Source organism: Saccopteryx leptura, chromosome 13 (assembly GCF_036850995.1).
Source record: "Saccopteryx leptura isolate mSacLep1 chromosome 13, mSacLep1_pri_phased_curated, whole genome shotgun sequence".
Lineage (NCBI taxonomy): Eukaryota > Metazoa > Chordata > Mammalia > Chiroptera > Emballonuridae > Saccopteryx > Saccopteryx leptura.
In genome coordinates, this window is record NC_089515.1 from 43619114 (window position 1) to 43632802 (window position 13689).

The window sequence follows — 13689 nt, forward strand, 5'->3', positions numbered from 1 at the left end:
AGCCCTTGTCTGTGACTTCCACGCCTTTCTAGGGCCCCAAGTGGGACTGAAGGCAAAAGAAAGCATCAAGCCACTTCAGTGCTTAACCCAGTAATAATACCAATACAGTGTCCCAGTTATTTCTGTCTGAGAGTTCAGGGCTGGAACCCTTTTTCCTCCAAGTCCCTGTTCATAGTGGGATCTCTAGTGCCAGGGCCACGAACCCCATAAATATGCTTTATATGCATAAGTATTTTTCCCAGGAAGACAGAACATAGCTTTTATTAGATTTTCAAAGGGGTCTCTGACCCCCCAAAAGGTTAAGAAGCACTAGAACATGATATCTCAGAAGTAAATACAAATAAAAGCATTTAAAATGTTCCTCATTCGGTAGACTTAGTATCTCCCGCGTTGTTCTGTATTTTGTCAGCTAAGGGGCCAGTAGACCAGAGACCACTGGGAGGTCATGAAGCAGGAGACCTTAGGGCATAGGAGAGCTAGGAACCTCTAGGCGGGACCAGTGTAAAAGGAAAATGCAGGGGCTTGTGTTGAAAAACTATTGAGAATTTCAAGATGTTACAGCAGAGCATTAAATGAAGAAGACTCTTCTAAGCTAGGTCCCGCCTCTAGTCCTTATTCCTAAACACACTGCTATTGCGTGTCCGGTTGTGTTGTATTCCTTTGCCATGTAGTCCTTTGTCCAATTGTGGAGCCTCTACTCTAGATTGGGCCAAGGGCTGTGTCAATGTTGGGGAGTACAGACAGGAGCATCCATTCAGTCACATTGGGTAACCACATAGAAAAGGCCTTGTTCTAGGTCCTGGGGTTGCAGCTCGGTTGAAGACATTGGTGTTGGGCAGAGATAATGAACAAATGAGCAGGAAAAAGGTCGGACAGTAATAGGTGCTGAAGTGATTCAGGGTGATTGGGTGGCATTTTGACATGGAGTGGTCAGCGAGGCTCTGAGATGACCTCTGAGCCGGCCCCACGGGGGATGAGAGTGCCATGGCCACCGTGAGGACTAGGGCAAAGGTTCCACAGAAGGGAGAAAATGAACGCGGAGAGAGCGGAGCTGCGGATGAGCGGAACGTGACCTGACCGGACCAAGTCGTCGCCATGGGTATAGCGCGCCGCAGAACTCGGGGGCAAAGGGGGCGGGGCGCGGGCGCGCTGACCGCGTGCACGCGCGGGGCGGGGCTAAGCTTGCGGCAGGGCGGGGCAGGGCGGGTTTGAGCGGGGCGGGGCGTGGGGCGCGAGGCCGGGTGGGCGGCCTCTGCCGGCGGCGGGGCGGGGTCGCGTTGCCCTCTTCAGTCTCGGGCTGCCGCCTCCTGCCGGCCGCGTCGGTTACAAAGGCCGCTGCCCGGCCGGTCCCCTTCACCCTCTTCCGGCCGTGACGGCGGCGCGGGCTCGGCTCCCCGCCGGAGATGAGGGGAGGATGTCGGTGTCGGGACTCAAGGCTGAGCTGAAGTTCCTGGCGTCCATCTTCGACAAGAACCACGAGCGGTTCCGCATCGTCAGCTGGAAGCTGGACGAGCTGCACTGCCAGTTCCTGGTGCGGCCGCCGGGCAGCGCGGCCTCGGCGCTCACGCTGCACTGCAACATCACGGTGCGGCGGCCGGGCCGGGCCGGGGCCGGGGGGACAGGGGACAGGGGACCCGGACAAAGAGGCCCGCCCGGGGGTCCGGCCGCCGCCACGCGAGGCTCGGGGTGGGAGGCGGCGCGGTCTTGTCGCCCCCGGGCTGGGCCGCTGCCCGTTCGCGGCCAGGTCGCTGCCGGGGTGAGGAGGTGACGGGAGCTGAGGTGACGGGGGGCGAAGTGACGCGGGGGGAGGTGACGGGAGCTGAGGTGAGGGGACGGCGGCGCGCCGGGGTCGCCATGGCTGCGCTCGCTGCGCGGGCGGCGGGGGACCGGGACTGAGGCCCTGGAGTTGTCCGCCTCGGGCATCAGGCCGTGCATCCAGCCTTCGTCTGTCGCAGCCGCCTTTTGGGAGGAGCTGGCCCGAACCCGCGGCGGCCGCGGGAGGTGCGGGCGCCGTGCCGCCGCGCAGGTGCCCTGAAGGAGTACAATTTACTTCCTGTCACAGGGCCGACGGGACCCTCACGCTCACTTTCAGTGACGCGGGGGCTCCTCAGGGACTCGGGGCTGGGGAGCCGGCGGAGGGGCGGACTTGCTCCTCGGAGCGTTCGGTGAGGCCCCGGTGGCAGAGCCAGCCCGGGGTCTTCCCTCCCTTCCATGGAGTCAGTGGATGCTCGGGAGTTGGCAAAGGCCTGGAAGTGACCCTGAATAACATTAAAATAGGTTTCAGACTGCTATCTGGGGGAGCAGGTGTGTATTTCCGGAAAAACCAGTTCAGTCAAGCGCTGTCCTGAGGAGAGAAATCGTTTATTGAGCATCTAAGTGTTCCTGGCACTGGTTTCGCAGAATCGGGCAGAGCAGACCCTGCTTTCATAACTGCGTCTTCTTGGGGAAGAGGTTTTTACAACAAGGTGTTACCCAGTTCTGTGGTGTCATTATGAAAGCCGGGGACAGCACTTGATTTTGGCTTTGCTGGGGGGGGGGGGGGGCGGTGAGGGGCGCTTCAGTGGATGTTTTAGGGCAGCTGACAGTAGTTGTTCCTTCACAGGTGAGTAGGATTTTGAAGGGAACCAGAGAGAGCATTTCATGCAGGATGTTTTAGGACAGCTGACAGTGGTTGTTCCTTCACAGGTGAGTAGGATTTTGAAGGGAACCAGAGAGCATTTCATGCAGAGAAAACTCCAAAAAAGACACTAAAGCTTGAGAAAGTGTAGCTTGCTAGGACGTAGGAGCAGAGAAGTTACCATGAGACTCGAGAATCCCAGCATGAAGGAGAAATTTTCCAACAATGGGAAACTGGAAGTATGTAGTAATGAGCATGAAGTAGGTGATATTAAGGAGACTGGCGTCAATGGTGATTATTCTGGTAGAATTTGGGGTATTGGCCAAAAAAATATATAGGGCTGGTTTGAATGATAGGAGACTGAACTTGTAAGATTGTGGGGAGCCACTAAGTTGTTCAGATAACTTGGGAAAATGTGTTTGCCATTCAGGACTAGGAGTGGCTCTCTGCAGTGGGTGCATTAGGAAATGTGTGTGTGGTTTTGGTTATCCCAGTGGGGGGTGGGGGGGTGCTGGTAATGGTGCTGTGCTTGCATTTAGTGCCTGGGTACAGGAATTCCAGATGACTTGTGATTTTCAGGCAGTCTGCCACAACAAAGAATTATCCCACCTTCAATGCCCGCGGTGACCCATTGACCATGTTGGAAGCTTGCAAGGAGTCTTCTATACACAAAGATATTGACTGATTACCTGGATTAGTAAGTGGAGCAAGAAGTGAATTAGGCACCCAGTGGAAGGAGGATTTAATGGGGACTAGTATAATGGTACCACTAGTGGACACTATTCAAATTGAAGTGCTAGGCCCTGTTTTCCCCATGTTTGCCAAGAAGCACCCTTATGTAGTTTCTGTAATGGTTATAGTGAATGATTCTTTGCTAGTTGTTTCTTATACACATGCATGCCAATTTCTGAATAATCTAAAGATACTCTGTCCTTTGTTCTTTCAGGCTTCTGTATCAGCAGTTTGTCCCATGTGGAATCTGCCCCCTCACCCCATCTCAATCTGTCTTTCCATGTCTGATCATCCCTCAAGGGTCTTCTCGTCATACTCAGTTTATGCTGATATTTATTTCTCCTTTCTTACTTTTATAGTCCTTACTGTGTACTGCTTTGGTTATGTTTTCTTATGTTCTTTTGTAATAGTTTGGATGTTTGTCTTAAAAAAATTTTTTTTATGATGGCAAGGGAGAGTATTCTATAATTACGCTTTTTATTTTCCATTCAGTAAATACAGGGTTTGGCAAAAGTAGGTTTACAGTTGTGAATATGGAAAATAATACATTAATAAATAAGAATAAACTGTGTTTCACATATTCACAACTGTAAACCTACTTTTGCCCCACCTTGTATTCTATTGACTATATGATCACCATTCTAGTTATTCTATTTGAAAAAAATCTGAATTATTGTGTAAGTTAACTGACAAGAGTTTGTCAAAAGTGTAGAGATAACATCAAGATAGTGTCATGGATACTCACTATCGAGTCACTGAGGGCTTGATAGGAAATTTGTAATTTGACTAAAAGGCTTAGTTTTAAGTCGTAAATACATTTTTAAGAAGTAAAAAACAGCCTGACCAGGTTTTGGCGCAGTGGATAGAGCTTTGGACTGGGACGCAGAAGACCCAGTTTTGAAACCCCAAGGTCACTGGTTTGGGCTCACCAGCTTGAGCGTGGGTTGGCTGGCTTGAGTGTAGAATCATAGACATGACCCCATGGTCTCTGGCTTGAGCCCAAGGTCGCTGGCTTGAGCAAGGGGTTACTCTGCTCTGCTGTAGTGCCCGCCCATCCCCACTCAAGGCACATATGAGAAAGCAATCAATGAACAATGAAGGAGCTGCAACAAAGAATTGATGCTTCTCATTTCTCTCCCTTTCTGCCTGTCTGTCCCTATCTGTCTGTCTCTCTGTCTCTGCCACATTAAAAAAAAAAGTGATAAATGGAGCATAGATGTTTTACTCTCTAGGCCAAGGGTATTGAGCTATTTCTTTTCCTGTTTTATAAATTTATCCTAATCTTAAATATGAATGGCAAGGAGTGCTATTTTTCAACTTCAAGGAGTCTTTCAGTAATAAAAAAAACCCACCAAAAAAACACATGGTATAAAAGATTGTCATGCAATTTTAGGTATTATTATTTTTTTTCATTTTAAGTAAATAGATCTAATTGTCAGTCAGTGCTAACATCCACTTGTTCTAATCACACCTAAAGGCAAAACAGCTTGTTTTAATAACCTGTGCAGCCTTATTGGGAGCTAGTATATGACTTTCTTTTAGTCCTTTTGAAATATTTAACATAACTTGGCAACTCTGTTATTCCTTTTTTTTTTTTTTTTTTTTTTTTCATTTTTTTCATTTTTCTGAAGCTGGAAACGGAGAGACAGTCAGACAGACTCCCGCATGCGCCCAACCGGGATCCACCCGGCACGCCCACCAGGGGCGACGCTCTGCCCACCAGGGGGCGATGCTCTGCCCATCCTGGGCGTCGCCATGTTGCGACCAGAGCCACTCTAGCGCCTGAGGCAGAGGCCACAGAGCCATCCCCAGCGCCCGGGCCATCTTTGCTCCAATGGAGCCTTGGCTGCAGGAGGGGAAGAGAGAGACAGAGAGGAAAGCGCGGCGGAGGGGTGGAAAAGCAAATGGGCGCTTCTCCTGTGTGCCCTGGCCGGGAATCGAACCCGGGTCCTCCGCACGTTAGGCCGACGCTCTACCGCTGAGCCAACCGGCCAGGGCTCTGTTATTCCTTTTATGGACTTCTTGCTGTCTGGGAACTCGTAGAAGGGAATTGCTGTTTTAGAGTAAAAAGTCCCCCCCAGGAAGTAAATTAGCTAGTAAACAAACAAAACCTCTTACTTTATTATTTGTGTAGCATAAATCATTACTGTGTCTGCATGAGTGGCTATTTGCCAGGCTACTTGTGGTGGAACTTTTTTAAAAAATTAAATTTCTATTTATCATTGCCATAAAGCCCTTCTTCCGCCCCTTACCCCTTCCCAATAGCAAGATACTAAATTTAAAAACGTTAGAACCCTTGAGTTTACAGGAGAGAGAAAGATTTTTCTTCACATAATAGCTGTGACCTTAAGCAAATCACTTTTACTGTGTTTTTATATGAAATAAATAATACTTTTGCCTGACATGGGAGCATATATAGGAAAGCTCTGTAGTAATGATAATGTTCTTTAGCAAATATTAAAGTGATGATGTCTTTCATGGTTGAATAACACTTTATTTTGAAAATGCTTTACAATAGCTTTCATGGGAAATAAATCAGTGCCATCAATTTCTTAATTTTTGTTTCTGGTTTTGACACTGATCAAAAGTAGCCCAGCTAAGGTTATACAAAGGAAATAATGAATGAAACTTGACTAAAAAACCTAAGACCTTTTCTTTGGTCTATCCTTCTGGGACAGATTACCTTTCCAAATTAAACTACAGTACTAGAGAATTGTTTGGAATTCCCTGTCATGTTAAGTATCTAAGTCAGGGGTCCCCAAACTTTTAACACAGGGGGCCAGTTCACTGTCCCTCAGACCGTTGGAGGGCTGGACTATAAAAAAAACTATGAACAAATCCCTATGCACACTGCACATATCTTATTTTAAAGTAAAAAAACAAAACGGAAACAAATACAATACTTAAAGAACAAGTAAATTTAAATCAACAAACTGACCAGTATTTCAATGGGAACTATGGGCCTGCTTTTGACTAATAAGATGGTCAATGTCCAGTTCCATATTTGTCACTGCTAGCCGTAACAAATGATATGACGCGCTTCCGGAGCCGTGAGGCGTGCGTCCCGCGTCACTGGAAGTAGTACTGTACCTGAGCGATGCCGCCTCATACAGGACTCCAGGAGCACAGGATGCGGATGACCACTAATGAAAGAGGTGCCCCTTCCGGTAGTGCGGCGGGGGGCCGGATAAATGGCCTCAGGGGGCCGCAGTTTGGGGACCCCTGATCTAAGTGGTACTTTCAAGCCAGAGAAGTCATTGTATTCATTCATCTGACCAATTTATAATATAGAGTCAAATTCCTAGTTGTTATCTACCCTCCCTCATTCCCCCTTTTCTGCCCTTCCTTGAAAGGAACAGATATAGGAAGAGGAGGAGACTTAGGTTTTCATTTTATGAATGGTGTGTCCCTTAGTAACTTGATTTTTTGTTGTTAAATTTCCTTAGACCTGGAAAAGAATAGTATTAGATAAATGTCAGCTGGTTGAGGGATGGGGAGTTGAACTGAAACAGTGCCAAATGTAAGGCATTACTTGAAAGTGAGAGGGATGAAGCAGGGGTCCCTTTTTCCAAGGCCATCACAATAGTGTTCTGTGTTGTCTTCTAAAAGATTCTGAAAGATGGTAGACTCAGAACCAAGGAAACCAGCTAGTGGTTTCTGAACATTAGGTGGTTGGAATCCTCTTCAGCCTTTGTTTTCTCTGCCTCAGTTCATGTAGAATGTTTTGATTAGTTGTAATTTGCTGCGTGGATCACTTAAGCATTTTTTCTGATCACAGGGATATAGATGCATTTTTATTTTGCCTAGTGTTAGTGCTTTCACTCTGCTTCTATGGGCTCTGATCATGTTAGACACTTTGTTGTTTACTTTTAAAATGATGAGCAGGGAGCCACATTTTTCTTTCTGTCTTTTTGTAACTCTTTTTTACTTTTGTGAGAGCATTTCTAGTTTTATTAAGGTACTGTATGGTAACTTTGTGAGTTTATTTCGTTTTCTGCTTCACATGTATTGAAAAGTAAAGTGTGAAAGTAATGTGTCCTATAACTAGTTTCCAGAAGAATTATAACTGTGTGCATCAATTTCCAAAGATTTTTAAATCCTTGGGGATTCAGCCATGTCCAATCATTTGGAAAGATACCAGAAACTGAGCATTCTGGCAGGCAGTTTTTCTGACAGTTGCTTGATATAGTATAGAGCCACAGACGGTCTCTTAGTGGATTTATGTAGAAAATAGATATAGAAAGTTATTTCTGAACAAGACAGAAATGCCTTTTCTTAAGCAATGACAGGCAAAGAGGTTGGTTTGATTGGTCTCGAGTTGTGTTGTTTCAAATTAGGACAATACAACATTTTATGATGGCAATGTAGTGATGGCAGAGTGGTGGTATACTTGTTGAAATTTGTCCACTTATGGTAACCTTTATGGTGGTGGTCAAAGGCAATTCATCCTTCAGGCTTTAACATCACTGTACAACTAATAGTAAAATGGAGGAGAAACAAAGGTACTGAATAATTAGATGCTTAGATAATTGTGCTATATTTATTTAAGTCTAAAATGTTTATAACTGTGGCAAAAAAGAGCTGTGTCAGACACACTTAAACATTAAATGTAAGGGATTATATTGGGATTTATGAGCATCTTCCAATGTTTAAGTATCACAATGTCAGATAGAGAGATACAAAGCTTAGTTGTGAACCTTGTAAAAAAATAGAAAGCTTGAAGTATATGAGAGATTGAAAATAGTAATCCTTAGTCTTAAATATTGGTCATAATTTTTGATGCTTTTTCAAGCAAATTGTGTTTTAAATATTACACTGCACAAACCTTGAACATGAAGAAGTCGAGTTTGTGCTGAAGGTTGTGGTGAGTGGGTATTTTACAACATGGAAAACAAGACATTCTTTTTTTTTTTTTTGCGAGAGAGAAAGAGAGAGGGAGAGAGAGAGAGAGAGAGAGACCAAGACAGAGACAAGAAAGGAGAGAGATGAGAAGCATCAACTTGTAATTGGTTCACTTTAGTTCATTGATTGCTTCTCATACGTGCCTGACCCAGGGGCTCAAGCCAAGCCAGTGACCCCTTGCTCAAGCCAGAGACTTTGGTCTCAAGCCAGTGACCTTGAGATCATGTCAGTGATCTTGTTGTACTCAAGCTGGTGACTCTGCACTCAAGCTGCTAACCTTGGGCTTGGGGTTTAAAACCTGGGACCTCAGTGTCCCAGGTTGATGTTCTATCTACTGTGCCACCACCAGCCAGACATTTTTTTCCCTATTTTAAATAATGGTTTGAACATTAATAACTAGAGCTAAATCCTTGTTCATATGGGTTATGCCCTTTGAAACTTTCCTAGAAATGATGGCTTCCCATTCTCTCTTTTTAAAAAATTTTTATTGAATTTATTTGGGTGACATTGGTTAATAAAATTACATAGTTATCAGGTGTACAAAGTCTATATAATACATCATCTGTATATTATATTGTGTGTTCATCACCCCAAGTTGGCTTCCCATTCTTATTGGTGAATTGGTTTCTGGAGATATTGTAACAAATTATGTTGTACAGGAACTTTTATGTCCTTATAGGTAACAGCTTTTATTTATCAGATTGGTAAAAATGTTTGCAAGTGTGCAGTGGCAGTGACATAGGCATTCTCACAGTAATGGCAGAAAGTATAAATGTCTATGACCTTCTAGAATACAAAGCCTGGGTCCCAGGTAAGACCTAGGTTTCTCTGGCTCAGCCCATCTGACAACAAACTATTGGGTGTGAATGGACTGGTAAAGACCTGTGACCAGGTTTTGCATTATGGGAATGAGGTAGGAAACTAGTGCCAGTGGAACCACGTAGGTTGATATTGAATGATGAAGGGAGGTTTCTTTCAAGGAAGAAATTCTGAGAGTAGGGGGAAATGGAGTAGGGGTGGGTGAGCAAGTAGGAAGGCAGCAGCAGTTCTCAAAGGTTTTGGAGTCAAGACTTCTTTATACTATTAGACATGTATTAAGAGCCCCAGGAGCTTTTCTTTATGTAGGTTATCTATCAGTATGTATCATTATAAATGAAAACATTTAAAATATTAATTTATTAAGATAAATTATTACATATAAATATAAATGTTTTAATGAAAAATCACCTTTTTTGTTTTTTAGCAAGCGAAAGAGGGACAGACAGACAGGAAGGGAGAGAGATGAGAAGCATCAGCTCATACCGTGTTTCCCCGGAAATAAGACAGTGTCTGATATTAATTTTTGCTCCTAAACATGCGCTAGGTCTTATTTTTATTTCTAAGCTTGAAAAAAATTGCACTAGGTCTTATTTTCGAGAGATGTCTTATTTTGGGGGAAACAGGGTAATTGCAGACCTTAGTTGTTCATTGATTGCTTTCTCATATGTGCCTTGACTGGGGAGCTCCAGCTGAGCCAGTGACCCCTTACTCAAGCCAGTAAACCTGTGCTCAAGCTGGTGAGCCTGCACTTAAGCCAGCAACCTTGGGTTTTGGAACCTGGGTTCTCAGCATCCCAGACGGACACACTATCCACTGCACTACCGTTTAGTCAGGCTCACCATATTTTTTTTTTTGGTGACCGTGACAGAGACAGAGAGAGGGACAGACAGGAAGGGAGAGAGATGAGAAGCATCAATTCTTCATTGCGGCACCTTAGTTGTTCATTGATTGCTTTCTCAGATATACCTTGACTGAGGGGCTCCAGCAGACCGAGCAGACCCCTTGCTCAAGCCAGCGACCTTGGGCTCAAGCTGGTGAGCCTTGCTGAAACCAGATGAGTCCGTGCTCAAGTTGGCAATCTTGGGGTCTTGAACCTGGGTCCTCCGCGTCCCAGTCTGTCTTCTATCCACTGCACCACTGCCTGGTCAGGCTCACCATATTTTTTTAATCAAAAAATTTTAATGAGACTAGTGGCACAATTTTACATTGTTTGTAAAACCTTTGATCCCTGTTCTGTTGTTTGCTTCTGCATTCAATCTGTTGTGTATCTGTTGTGAGACATTGTTACAGTTGAAATAATATGAAGAAAACCAACTTCACCCAGTTATCTGGTTAGAAAAAAGAATATGGCCATTTTAGATAATCTTGGATTTCTTTTTGGATATTCCACGGGTCTTGGTCTTACTTGAACTTTAAGTGGATCTTTAATCCTTGCACGATAGTATATCATTATGCATTGGTCATTTGGAAAATACTGGTTTACTTAAAATCTTCTAATTGTTGATACATTTTATTTTATAATATGAAAACATTATATTCTTTGCTATCACCATAAACCTCATCAGACTACTCCTTGCAAGCTGTCAAGCTCCCAGTTGTAGATAGAGGTTTTCCAGAATTTTAATTTTTGCTTGAAAGCTTGAATTTTATTATTGGCAATAAATACTGTTCTTTGTTCTCCTTGAAATGACAGGCTCTTTTCATTCACTTTTGAGAAAACATCTGTCAAAAACCCAAGTAGAAATAACCATTGTTTGTTGGTCATCCTTCTAAGTAAAAATGGTGTTCCGTTAAAGTGGTTAGTTCAGCTCACGATTCAATCACTCTAGTATTCTGTAGGCATGCTCATGTGTGCTTCCCAGTTCATCATTTGTGGTATTAAAAATATATATATAAGGATTGAGATTTAGTGAAATAGCCTTTACTGCTTCATCTCTGACATTCTTTCTTTTAAGCACCTGAATGATTGGTGTTGAGAAATAGCAGGACTAGACCAACAGTTTTATTCACCATTGTATTTGCACCAGTAGTGCCAAGGTCAATACAGTGAAAAAGGCAATTAAAATCTTAGTATTATTGTAGAAATAGTTTGGACCTGAGGGTCCGAGGGCCCACCCCCACTTTGAGAACTGTTAATGTAGGATAGATATATAGTAGGTCCAAGGCAACTATCTTCTCATGTACAGGGTTAGAAAATCATAGTAACCAGTCTCAGTAATTCTTTTTGTTGTAATTTTCTTTCTTTTTTCTTTTTTTTCTCTCCATTTTTCTGAAGCTGGAAACAGGGAGAGACAGTCAGACAGACTCCCGCATGCACCCGACCGGGATCCACCCGGCACGCCCACCAGGGGCGACGCTCTGCCCATCCTGGGCGTCGCCATGTTGCGACCAGAGCCACTCTAGCGCCTGAGGCAGAGGCCACAGAGCCATCCCCAGCGCCCAGGCCATCTTTGCTCCAATGGAGCCTTAGCTGCGGGAGGGGAAGAGAGAGACAGAGAGGAAAGCGCGGCGGAGGGGTGGAGAAGCAAATGGGCGCTTCTCCTGTGTGCCCTGGCCGGGAATCGAACCCGGGTCCTCCGCACGCTAGGCCGACGCTCTACCGCTGAGCCAACCGGCCAGGGCCGTAATTTTCATAATATGGTTTTGAGAGGTTTTAGTTCAGAGCAACAATTCATTTTTAAAATTTTGTTTATGTAGAGTTTACTAGACAAATACTAACTACACAGTGAAGTTCTCAATTTAGTTATTTGAAGGCTAAAGAAAATACAAAACTTAAAAAATAAGTAGGGTCCAAACTAGGCTGAAAATTTATAAAAGAAAATGCAACACTCAATAGTTTTCTTTAAGAACAGGATTATCTTGAAGATAGTTTCTAAAGAGGTTTTGGGACACAGAGGAGAATGCAAATGGTACAAAAAGAAACCACTACTGAATAGATATAAATGATGTCCTACTTCAATATAATTTTTTTTTTAAAGAATATTTTCTTGGCCCTGGCCGGTTGGCTCAGCTGTAGAGCGTTGGCCTGGCGTGCGGGGTACCGGGGTTCGATTCCCGGCCAGGGCACATAGGAGAAGCGCCCATTTGCTTCTCCACCCCCCCCTCCTTCCTCTCTGTCTCTCTCTTCCCCTCCCGCAGCCAAGGCTCCATTGGAGCAAAGATGGCCCGGGCGCTGGGGATGGCTCCTTGGCCTCTGCCCCAGATGCTAGAGTGGCTCTGGTCGTGGCAGAGCGACCCCCCGGAGGGGCAGAGCATAGCCCCTGGTGGGCGTGCTGGGTGGATCCCGGTCGGGCGCATGCGGGAGTCTGTCTGACTGTCTCCCCGTTTCCAGCTTCAGAAAAATACAAAAAAAAAAAAAAGACTATTTTCTTTAAAACTATCCACATCAGCTCCTGGCATGCTGAGTTCCGAGGTTTGATCACCAGTTAAGGCATGCATGAGAAGCAACCCAATGAGTGCACAGCTGAAATGGAACAATTAACTGATGCTTCTCTCTCTCTTTCTCACTCACTCTCCCCCTCCCCTCCCCCCACCCTTTCATCTCTCTCCTTCCTCTTTCTCCCTCTCTCCCTTCTTCTCTCTCTCAAAGCAGTAGAAAAATTAAAAAAAAAATCCACTTCTGTGGCTTTCACTGTATTATAATTGAGATTTTAGTTCTCAAAGCAATGCTTTTTTCTCTTTTTTTTTTTTTTTTTTGTATTTTTCTGAAGCTGGAAACGGGGAGAGACAGTCAGACAGACTCCCGCATGCGCCCGACCGGGATCCACCCGGCACGCCCACCAGGGGCGACGCTCTGCCCACCAGGGGGCGATGCTCTGCCCATCCGGGGTGTCGCCGTGTTGCGACCAGAGCCACTCTAGCGCCTGGGGCAGAGGCCAAGGAGCCATCCCCAGCGCCCGGGCCATCCTTGCTCCAATAGAGCCCTGGCTGCGGGAGGGGAAGAGAGAGACAGAGAGGAAGGAGGGGGTGGGGGGTGGAGAAGCAAATGGGCGCTTCTCCTATGTGCCCTGGCCGGGAATCGAACCTGGGTCCCCCGCACACCAGGCCGACGCTCCACCGCTGAGCCAACCGGCCAGGGCCTCAAAGCAATGCTTTTTAAAAACTGCATTAATGATGGCTTTCCCTAGTTTATAATAGAAAACAATACAAATGAACAGAGTAAATGTCTATTAGTAGGTGAAAGCATGTAATGCTTAGTTTGTTAACTTTTAAAAGTCAACATATGATGATGCTTTTGAAAATATGTATATAGCAATAGCATTTTTTGATAGCACTCAGTTTGTGTGATGGAATAAAATACTGGAATTTTATGATGTTTGAATTATTTATTGCTTTGTAACAAATTTAGCAGGTTAAAACAACAAACATTATCTTACAGTTCCTGTGGGTCAGGAACCTGTACAGCTTACCTTGGGACCCTGGCTCACAGTCTCTCGCAAAGCAGTAAAGGTGTCAGTCAAAGCCATGGTCATTTCCAGGTTAGACTGGAGGAGACTCCGGCTCCAGACTCATTCAGGTAGTTGTTGTTGGGATTCATCTCCTCACAGGTATTGGTCTGAGGGCCTCAGTTTCTTGCCATGTGGATGCGTGCCATAAGTAGCTAACTGGCTTTCAAAACA

At 45.1% G+C, this 13689-nt stretch overlaps 1 protein-coding gene and 1 non-coding gene across 3 annotated transcripts in view; one reads left to right on the forward strand and one right to left on the reverse strand.

Annotated features, from left to right (window-relative positions):
• Positions 1 to 1252: 1252 nt before the first annotated feature.
• The window catches only part of UBE2Q2 (ubiquitin conjugating enzyme E2 Q2), a 64919-nt gene continuing 52482 nt past the window's right edge, over positions 1253 to 13689 (forward strand). Inside the window, exon 1 of one of the 2 annotated variants that reach the window (XM_066355144.1) lies at positions 1253 to 1585. In XM_066355144.1, the coding sequence (XP_066211241.1) occupies positions 1415 to 1585 (171 nt within the window). In that variant the 5' untranslated portion in view covers positions 1253 to 1414. The remainder of the gene's footprint in view (positions 1586 to 13689) is intronic. The other variant, XM_066355143.1, reaches the window with a different exon arrangement.
• On the reverse strand, positions 5272 to 5347 carry TRNAV-AAC (transfer RNA valine (anticodon AAC)). Its single transcript has one exon. It is a non-coding gene; the product is annotated as a tRNA-Val (tRNA).